The sequence below is a fragment of the Vicugna pacos genome, chromosome 10 (genome assembly GCF_048564905.1).
Source record: "Vicugna pacos chromosome 10, VicPac4, whole genome shotgun sequence".
NCBI lineage: Eukaryota > Metazoa > Chordata > Mammalia > Artiodactyla > Camelidae > Vicugna > Vicugna pacos.
This window is the reverse complement of record NC_132996.1, coordinates 61,720,333-61,731,789: the sequence shown is the minus strand read 5'-3', so window position 1 is coordinate 61,731,789 and position 11,457 is coordinate 61,720,333. Positions and strand designations below refer to the sequence as shown.

The 11,457-nt window shown below is 36.8% G+C and overlaps 1 protein-coding gene across 1 annotated transcript; it reads left to right on the top strand.

Moving 5' to 3' along the window:
* The first annotated feature begins 3,114 nt into the window (after positions 1-3,114).
* On the top strand, positions 3,115-4,041 carry LOC102524711 (olfactory receptor 4C3D-like). The gene has a single exon (XM_015246121.3). It carries the CDS (start codon positions 3,115-3,117, stop codon positions 4,039-4,041), a length of 927 nt encoding a protein of 308 aa, XP_015101607.1.
* The last annotated feature ends 7,416 nt before the right edge of the window (positions 4,042-11,457 follow it).

Sequence of the window (11,457 nt, the reverse complement as noted above, 5' to 3'; positions counted from 1 at the left end):
TTGGCAAATGGCATTCTGATTCTGTCTTCTATTTCCTTGTAATAAATTGTGAATATTGATGCTTACTTTTTTTCAATTCCATAGGAATATTATGAGATCAAATTTAAATAACTGAAATAAATGCATTTTACCATCTCTGAATATAACTGGAGAATGGAATTATTTTTATCATTGTCATGAGAATCTAATTCCAGAATTGGCACATGAAACAACTACTTTGAAGAAATACTGTGAATTTTATCTGCTGTGAAGTGCTAGTATTATAATAGGGTTCATAATTTATCACTTAATCTGAAAATAATACTTAAAATTATGGTTACCATGAATGGTAGGTCACTTAAAAATTCAATATTATAATAAACATTTTAAAATCAGATTGTTATCCACCTAAGTGTTTAATTTATGTAATATTAAATATTTAGACTCCATATTTAAAATCATTTACTATCGAATAGCCAAGTTCAAAGTGATTAACTTGTTTTTCTCTTGTCATAGTGTTTTGTTTTCATGTAGACTTAAGGGTGAAATTCAAAATTAAAGAAGAATGCTATAAGAGTTCTCCACTGAAGTTCAGTTTCCTTTCTTGAGATAATTGTGTTTTTGGCAAGATCTACTAATGATGGTGAAATACTCCTGAGGTCCAATTAACCACAACTAATAGAATTTGACTACAAATGGGTTATGTGGTAGCACTTTTAAGGCTCAAGAGAAAGGTCTTATCCAGGTGCCACTTATAAATCAGGAAACACGCTTGGTAGAGATGAGCTAGTTGGCATTTTTGACTTCACAACTTTCTTGGTGAACTATCAGCTTCCTGGGGCCCTGGCCGTGGAGCTATGTCAGACAACATCATAGGTGAGATTTTTTTCCCCAGGAAATTGTATAATCATAGAGTTTTAGTGGATTTTACAAATCATATATCCCCCACCAGTCTAAGATATAAATCTCTTTTCAGCATATCAAGCATCAAGAAATTTAGAATCAACTATATTACCAACTTGGCAGAAAAAATATTTTGAGGTATTTTTTCTCATTGATATATATTTAACACCTGTGTTTAAAACTGCACATTATTCAAAAAGATGCAGGATACTTTATTAGCCATTTCTCCAATACTGAACATTCCATGTAGTTTCTAAATTTTCCACAGCTCCCAATAATTTTGTTGAACATATTTAAAAAAATAATTTTTCCATTTAAAATATGTTTTCCTTTAGGGTTTATTCCTAGAAAGAGTATTGTGGAGTCATAGAGAAAAGATGAATTAAATTCTGTTTTTTCATACTTATGTCTAAGTCAGTTTCACTAATTATGTCTAATTCTTACTTTATGTACACTCTTTTCTCGTCTGCTGGGGGAGTCAACCTGAGAACAAGGGAATGCAATGAATCTGCTGCCCTTTTTTCTAAATGTGTGTACAATTTTCATCTTGGATAATTTGAAAATAAAGCTCTTTATTCACTTAACTGTTTTTTTTTTAAAAAAAAAGGAATAGTTTTTGGAGAATATATTTTATTATATTTATGTTTTCTCTTTTCTTTGGGAAATTTATGTCCCTACATTTCTATTCTATTAGTAATGCAATGTCCTCTAACCAGGAATGACAGATGATGGATGCTATGGGAAGACAGGAGAAGAAGGCAGGAGAATGCCTGTAGCAGAAACATAAAGGGGTGGGAAGGTCATTCACATCATGAAGGGATGAGCTGCTGCTATTTGGTAATAAAATGTCAGGGAAGGGATTACTAAAGGCGCTTCACAGAGACACTTTCTGTAACTTTATGTGAACACACATACATTAATATACACAGTCAGGGTCCAAATAAGATTTGTTGAATGAATGAATTTGTAAAAAGGTATTTATAGTAAGTAATGGAGTTTATATGTGTTTGTCTATATATATATATATATATATATATATATATATATATATATATAGTACTTTATCTTATCTAGCAGACTATTCCTTCTATTTTCCACATTAAATTTCTATTTTTGCAACTTTGGAAATAGGGATTTCCTTTGCTTGATAGATCCTATTGTATTGAACACCTATGAAAGATGTTTTTTTCAATCTGGTTCTACAAAAGCTGTAAATTTACTGTATGTGACTATGTAAAGTTGTATGTGGAACAGAATTTTGAAGAATTAAAAAAATTAATTAACAAATACTATAATTACCTTGAAAGTAAAATGACCCAGTAATACACTCTTTCCTATAGGCAAGAGCATTTTGATACTTAGCTTATAAAGTATGTCAGAAATTAACCTGGAATGCAGCTTCCTTTCACAAGTTTATTTATGTTTCTCATAAAGTAGAGAGCAATGATAAACAGAGCAGGAGGATGAGAACACTTGAATTCCTGGTTCATTTAAGTTCTGGGGAAGCAGATGTATTCTCCCCCATGGAGAATGGCAATCCACCAAGAACTTCCTCATCAGCTAACAGGTTCCAGGCAGGGAGGACATTATGCCAGGCACTGTGGTAGGTGCAGTGGGGAAACACACCTGAACAGCTTATGTGTTCTGGTAGGTACCAGGGACAGCGTGTTGCCAACTACTTACATACATTTCCCTAAACTGCCTGCTTATGGGAGATACGTATTCATGGTGTCTTTCTTCCCACAGTTAGAGCTGAGGGTTCAAGTGTGAATTCTCATGGAAGAGGGAATACTTCTAATCTGTATGCCACATCTCTCAGCTTACAAGATCCATCTGAGAATAACAGTTTGTAACCTCACAGACACAGAGGAGGGCTCGGAATCATGGGACACAGACATGACTTAGCAGAGTCACATGGAGCTGGAGACAGAAGGGGAATCCAGATCTCACGAGGACAGCTTAGGGTTTTCTTAGTAAATGACTCATCAGATGTTGCCTTATAGATGTTATACAAGCGACAAGTACTGGGTGTCTGAAGAGATGGAAAGTATCATGGAGGAAGTAAGAGAGAATTGAAACAAGCACTGAGGCAAAGAAATGCTCCACAGGTACAGTGACTGCTCTGCTTTTGTGCCAAGAAATTCAAACCATGATCCTCTCATGATTAATGGGTATCATTCTTTATCTCTTGCTAGGTAGTTCAGGCCCCAAGAAGGGGCTGTCACTTGCTGAATGGCTCTTCTCACGCCTCCCAACAATGTGACTGAATTTGTTCTCTTGGGACTCACACAGGATCCACACTTGCAGAAAATACTCTTCTTTGTCTTTTTGCTCATTTTCCTATTTACCGTGTTGGCCAATCTGCTCATGGTCATCACCATCTTCCTCAGCCCTGCACTTTCAGCTCCCATGTACTTCTTTCTCACTTACTTGTCCTTCATAGATGCTTCCTACACATGTGTCACCACCCCCAAAATGCTCATTGACCTGCTGCATCAGAGGAAAACCATCTCCTGGGGTGGCTGCCTGACTCAGCTCTTTGTGGAACATTTCCTGGGAGGATCAGAAATTATCCTCCTCATTATCATGGCTTATGACCGCTATGTGGCCATCTGCAAGCCTCTGCACTACACAACCATCATGCGACAGGGGCTCTGCCAGCTCCTGGTGGTGGTGGACTGGATTGGGGGGATCCTACATGCCACTGTGCAGATTCTTCTCATGGTCAACTTGCCATTCTGTGGTCCCAATGTCATTGACCACTTCATGTGTGATCTCTTTCCACTGTTGAAGCTTGCCTGCAGTGACACCTACCTGCTTGGAGTGGTGGTGGCAGCTAACAGTGGGGACATGTGCTTACTCATTTTTTCCATGCTACTCATCTCCTACATAGTCATCCTGAGCTCCCTGAAGTCCCATGGCTCTGAAGGGCGACGCAAAGCCCTCTCTACCTGTGGCTCCCACTTTACAGTAGTGGTGCTTTTTTTTGTGCCTTGTATATTCACCTACATGCGTCCTGTGGCCACCTACTCTCTGGACAAATTAGTAACTGTCTTCTTTGCAATCCTCACTCCCATGTTAAATCCTATCATTTACACAGTGAGAAACACTGAGGTGAAAAATGCCATTAGGAGTTTGTTGAAGAGGAGGGTAACTTAGACTATTCATGATGCCAAGAAAGTGAGGATTTATATAAATATAGAGGATTATATCTATCATAAAACATGAAAGAAAATTAAACATTTTGCAGATCATTGACAGAAAAAGTAAAGCCCAGAAACTAACACTCACTGAGTATATAAAACATGGCTAGTCCCTTTGTTGATGCTTTTAATAATTTTTAATGTATTTTATTAAGGCTTCAACATTCAAGTGCCTAGATTCAGGGTATGCAATGGAAAGAACATCATAAATCCTTGGTTTGATGATTCTACAGTATGTATTTCTGCAGAGCCTCACCGCTACTTTACTAAATTCTTTATACATATGTTACTTGGATGAAACTGACTTTGCCATAGGTGTAGCGATCTATTTCAGCCGTACAGGATTTCCTCACTTTCCAAAAGTTGGCATTACACCACTTGTTTCTTTAACAAAAGACCTACATTTGGGCTTGTTTTCAGTAACTGAAATAAATCTGAAGAGGACTTCTGCCTTTGTGAAAACAAAAGCTATTACTACACTAATGTGGCATTTTTCCATGATACAATCTTTAGGAAAGCAGATGGCACCTGTAATGCTCCTCTACGCACGTGGGAAATACCAGGTCATTCTACATTATTACATAACTCTTCATAAGTCAAAGCTTCTCTGATTACAGCACGCCAACTTGTGTTACTTCAAACAGCTATCCCTTCCTCAAACTCACTGTTCCTCTGGGGCTATTTCTTCCATAATTTTACCATATGGTTATGATTGAGCATTGTACACCTGTTTTTGTGGTGACCATTTACTAGCTTATGTTTGTAAAAACTCATAATAAATAGAAGCTTTTCCCACAATGTCAAAGCTTGGAGGATGACATAATTAACATTTAATCTATTAAAATGATCACATTTGCAATGGATGGCAAGAATTAAACATAACAGAATCTAGACTAAATCATGTATGGTTCATTTTGCCTTATGCCTGTTAGATAAATGAGAGTAAACCAGAGGTAATGAGAGGAAAAGTATTAAGTTTCTACTCTAAGACAAAAGGGAGGATTTGAAGAGGGAAATTAAGGCCAATGGTTGTGTCTTAAGGGCTATGACAAGGGCTCAGTGGAGAGGTAAACAAATTAGCAAGGTACAAATTATAAATTGTCAACAGCAAACTTTGAAAGTGTAAGGACTGAAGAAGGAAATGTAAGGCATTCTGACCTTGGTGGATGAAGTTTTGCTGGTTTGTGAATAATTTAAAAGAATGTTAAGATGTTCCTTTGTATTCATCATCAAGAATCTCATGAGGATCTGCCACCTGATTATTTCTGATTCTTAAAAAATATATAAGGAAATATGTTTCTCCTAAAAATTAGTGAGATAAATAAAATTTGGTTTTGTTGTATAAGGATATTTTGGTTTAATCTGGACTTTTAATTCAGTGAAAACATTAGGCAATAAGTAAGGTGAGTGAGCTATTTTTGATGGTCGACTATGAGGCGTACATTTTGATACTCTCTTTAATACATTAACTCTTTTAAGGTAGCAGCGTTTATTATTAGATTTTTATTCCATGTTATACAAGAAGAAAATGAGACTTAATGAGATTAAACAACAATATCAAGTCTCTGAAACTCTACTTCCTCTACTTTTCACACTTCTTCACAATACATTTTCTTATCATGATGTGAAAATCCCAAAACACAGATCTGATTATTGGCTGTGTGAAGATTGTCATTGGGGCATTCTTCTTTTATTTTTGGCAACGGGGCACTTTCTCTCTTCAGTTCTTGCTTGACCTGCATTTCCCAGGCTCCTTGCTCTCTCTTGGTTCCCCTTGTGTCAGGGAAAAGCCATCTGATGATCTCTTTTCTGAGGATATATTACCCTCCATGGACATTATGAAAAGTCAAATGTCATGGGCTCAAGAAATGAAATTCATAGAAAGTGACACCTAGATGAAAGGTATTTGGAGGAAAAATAAACAACTCAATCACTAAGGAGATTAATATCCTGTTGATTCTGAGGACAGCACCTTGAAGAGCTAAATAGGTACTAATTCCACAGGGCTTTCTCATTGTTATCCCATAGTGTTAATTTTATTCCTGGAAAAATGGCTCCATAGTCAATTCAGTTTAGGAAATTTTGACTTACTTAATTTACTGAAAAAATACTGTTCAGTGCCCACAGTGGGTCATAGAGATAAGGGAGCTGTGTATTCAACATTGAATAATACAAACAGGATTGTGTTTGTGTGGAACTTACATTCCAGTGGGTAGCAGATGGATAATAAACTAGTAAACAAACAAATTATAAAATATAATTTTGTTAGTAATGGGTATGATGAAAAATATTTTGTAAGAAGATGATCCAGGAGACAATTGGATATAAATTTGTGTAATTGTTTGAGACACAGGTAGAATTTTATTTAGGATCAAATATAAATAACTACATTATTCCCCCTTCATTTAAAAAAAAAGTATGTTACTCTAACACATGTATTTTAAATGGGGACAGTATGGTCCCCAAGTAGGTAAAAATGGTTTCTTGAGGAGTGAAAATATCTTACTATTTTTTCTAAATAAATCTCTCTCTCACACACACACACACACACACACACACACACACACACATATAACACATAAAAAGTAGTGTAATTACAGTATTATTATTTTAAAGGGGGAGGTGATTAAGGGAGCAGAATGCCCAAGAAAGTGCCTTTGGAGGACAATAATATAAAAAGTTTAAGGCATACTGCCCCAACTACTGTCTAAATGGTTAGCTATGAGCACGGAGTAACTTTAGAATGTTAGTAAAGGTCATCCAAACACAGATGTTGGCCCATCACCTATGAGGATCATATTCAGTAAAATTGAGAGGTCTTCCTTCTCAGGAGACTTCCCAGAATGTATGGTCAATGATGCTAATGAATCAGCTGGAATCTGTGAAGTGTGTTGTAAATGTAGGAGATACATATATATATATATATACATATATATATATATATATATATATATATATACACATACATATATATATATATATTTTTTTTTTTTTTTTACTACTGAAAGCTGAAAAAGAATGAAGGCTATAACCCCAAATATTTCTAAATTGAAAACATGTCATTTGAGAACACTAATTGTTATGAAGTAAGAAAGACTTTAGTCCTTGATTTTTTCTGGCTGAGGAACATTTTTGAATTCTGTATAACGGCAACTCTCCTGCAGATACATGTGATACAACTTTAATAACAGCCTTAAAGGACGTGGAGAGCACCACATTAGGTGATAGAGAAATTGGGCCTGGAATGAGGTAGGTGGCCAAGAACAAGTCCTGTTGATTTTCTTCATGTATATTATCAGGCAGATAATCGTGTGGCCATTCTTGTATTGAAGAAGAACTTAGTTGTTGAACAAATTAATTGAACTGTTAATAGCATGACCTGGCTTTGTGAGGGTGGAGCTTCGGCTTGGCCTGGCTCCAGTGACGCTCTGCCCCTGGGAGAAGTGGATCGTTGCAGGGACAGATGGGATTTCACTGGCGTGGTGATTGGTGCCTCCGTCAGTACAGACACAGCCTCAAAGGGATGCCGTTGACATGATGCAAGTCTGCACATGATGAAATCCTGTGCCAATTAAAACTGGCACCGTGCCCTCTTTTAGCCCAAGTCTGCTACCCAAAGGAGAACATCTTAGTAATGATGTTTCTTGTAAGATGTGGACTGGAAAGTGTTTACAAAATAAACTCAAATACAGCTAACTGGCACAGTTCCATGATTTCGTAAACAGCTTATCTGTCTGCCTTTTTTGGGAGGGGGCAACCTTTCCTATTTTGATGAAATTTGAATTCCTTTGTCATCCACAAGAGTTGTTTCCTATATAAATCTTTGGACACTTAGAACATCTGTTTTAATTCTCTCTTTACAATCATTAGAAACTCTGGTCCTATCAAAATAACTCCTCATGTAGTGATTGAATGATCTGCTCCCACTGCAGGTCCTAATTTACCTGCCTCCAGGCTTAGATTTGCTGAGTTGATATCCTAATGTGTCATGATTCCCAGCTCTTTTGTAGGTGGAAGTCCGTGTAAGTATATCCTGGATGGGGCTGGAACTTCGGTTACCCGAGCATGATCCTAGAAAATTTAATTGCACAATGTCTGCCTTCTTCTTAGAGGGACCACCAGGTGACTGCCTTTCAGAGGTTACAGAGGTGACATGAGACTGAGTTTTGGAGTTGATGTTAACAACTTTTTTGAGTATATGAAACATGTTCTTTTTAATTTGAAGCACTATTTTGAAATCATTGAAATAGTCTTATTGAATCACTTACATGCATGCATGATAATGTTTAAAATGTGCCAGGAGTTCACCTGTTTTGTCTGTATAGGCAAATTGCAGCCTCAGGATGGACTGCCTTGAGCTATCAATAGATTTTAGCTTAACTTACTTTAATCTCTTTTGACATAACTGAAATTTAAATGTCTACCTTCTGGTTTCTATTCGGATCATGAGATTAGGAACTAAAATAGTGTGTTTACATTTCAGAGGCTGTGTCTTAGGAAAAGAAGGAACAGGAGCGTCTGGTCTGTACAGGTTAGTTTTAGACAGAGATTATATTTTTATGTATTTCTGTATGGAGTAAAACACATAAATGACTTTACATAAAGCTACACACAAATGCAGATCTGAAGAGCGTGCACTGAACTACTGATAGAGGGTCAAGTGAGCCCTTATGTTTGGGAGTGGTCCTTTGACTGAAAACTTTCTCTCATTCTATCTCTGTAAACTATTCTCCATTGACCATGTTTTACTTTTATAACTCTTAGAAATAAAATGTTTTTAATTAAACTATTCTACTTTGGTTAGAGCTGTGTTTTAGAAAATAGTTTTGGTAGATTTTTCTCTTTAAGTCAATTCAGGAACTTGCATCCTGCCAAGTGTTGAGGAGCCACTAAGCTGACCTCCTGCTCACTGGCTGAGCATTTGATTGGTGTGTATATAAACGCATGATTCAAAGGCTGGGGGCCTGTTTTTAAAATAGTGTGTGGTCAGTAGCAGTCTCCTCATGCTGGGATAAGAAATGAGGAGGCTGATCTAGGCCTTTTACATGTATAAAATCCTTTAATCTTTACAACAACCCTGTGGGGTAAGTGACATTACTTTCTGATCTTACATAGAATGAAACAAGCATGGAGAGGTTGTCTGGCGTAGCACGTGTCCTCAGAAGAAAGAACTAGCTTACTTCACTTAGAATGACACCCTCTAAGTCAGTCCATGTTGCTACAAATGGTGCTATTTTCTTCTTCTTTTTTTTTTTTTTTACAGCAGAGTAGTATTCTATTAAATAAATATACCACAACCTCTTTATCTAGTCACTGTTGATGGACATTTAGGCTGTTTCCATGTCTTGGCTATTGTGAATAGTGTTGCTAGGAACATTGGGATCCATGTATCTTTTCAAATTAGAGTTCCCTGCAGATGTATACTCAGAAGTGGGATTGCAGGATATGGTGAGTCTATTTTTAGTTTTTTTGAGGAATCTGCATACTGGTTTCCGTAATGGCCGCACCAAACAGCCTTCCCACCAGCAGTGTAAGAAGATTCCCTTTTCTCCACACCCTCTCAAGCATTTATTGTTCATGGACTTGAATGACAGCCATTCTGACTGATGTGACATGATACCTCATTGTTGATAATCATTCAAAGGGAGGTAAGCCAGAAAGAGAAAGAAAAAATAGCACATTATAACACTCATATGTGGAATCTGAAGGAAAAAAAAAGGAAAAAGAAGACATTACGAACTCATCTACAAAACAGAAACAGACTCACAGACATAGTGAAGAATCTTACAGTTACTGGGGAAAGGGGGTGGGAAGGGATAAATTTGGGAGTTTGAGATTTGCAAATGTTAGCCACTATATATAAAAACAGATTTAAAAAAGAAGAAAGAACTAACCTCTGTGAAAAATTAAGAATGTACACAGGTTTCTTTAACGATATAGTGCTTACTAATTACTTCCAACTGAACATTGGTCTGGCGAGATGCATCTATTCAAGACACCTCATACCTCAGGTTAATAGGGGTGAATATGACCAAGTTTTATGAGACACACAAAACATGCCAGGACATCGCAATGTTTAATAAACATTTCAGCTATAATTTAACATTTTAAATTACATTTCAATGTTTCTAAGGTTGAATATTAAATTTTAAACTCTAACACTAGGAACTTAATATAAATGCGCAACAACTCTGAAAAAGCAAGTGAGATTTAGACAGAATGTATGATTTCTAATTAAATATAACCCTGGAAGGTCTGTAATAAAATCCGGGTTTTTCTGATGTCAAAGTTCATAAATTTCAACCATATACACTAGGTCTCCCCTTCTTTCTTCTTGCCTTGTTCATACTCCTGTCCTTCTTGCTCACTTTCTAAATTTTAAATTTATAAGATTAGAATTGTCTGAATTCTTTTGTCAAGGGCTGGCTCATTTCATCTTTTTTGAAGTCTGTAAAGCATACTGACACTTCCCCTTCTGGAGCTTATTTTGCACATGCACTGTTTCAGGAGTGCTCGTTTGGACTCCCTCTTTATGGAGAGGGCATTGCCTTGAATCCCTTGTACTAACAGACATGCTATTAAATGAGACATACGTACAGTCTAGGTAATAATCAGGCAAATGAAGAAATGTAATTCCTCACTTCTTTATATGAGCAGTCTTTTGAGCAATGGCATTTCACAGGAACACTGGAAAGAAACAGACAACATCACAAAGAGGATCTGAAGGCAGTGATTCAACACTCAACTGGGAGTCCAGGTGTGGTCCAGCTCTTGGTTTTGGCTAAAGTGTGTCTAGGATTAAAAATGGTAAAGATGGAAGATGGTAAATGAGATTCTTGAGCCTGACTCTCAGAGGAAGAGCAGCCAGGCTCTGAGAACAGTGCTCTCTCAATTCTGGACGAAGAGGCTGGTGCTGGTTTGCCTGGGCCCATGTTCTAAGAAGTTTTCTTTGGATGAATTCAACTTCATGAATGTAATTAAATGAACTTAAATGACTAGTGTGTACACAGTACCACATTCAAAATTTGATGGAAAGAGAATCAATTAGCTCTCCCTAAGCATCCACATAGGAGTTAAAATTAACATGAAATTAAAAAAATTATCTAAGGAGCTAATTGAATGAAAACTGATTTGCAACCTATACACACACGTAGCAGTTATCCAGGACACCAGTTGAAGGGGGTCTTGGGGCATGAAGTGAGGCTGAAAGAGGAGTGGCAATGGATTTGTTTAACAGATGGCACAGGCATAGGAAGCAAGAAGTCAGGAGCTTATAGTAATAAAAAGATAATCATGATGAATTATTAGTGTTCTCCAAGCATTCTCATGCCTGCTACTTCCTTCAATCCCCAAGGAAGTGTTGTGAGGCAGG

Coding starts and splice junctions, on each gene's coding strand:
- LOC102524711 (XM_015246121.3), top strand. CDS start 3,115: ATGGCTCTTCTCACGCCTCCCAACAATGTGACTGAATTTGTTCTCTTG.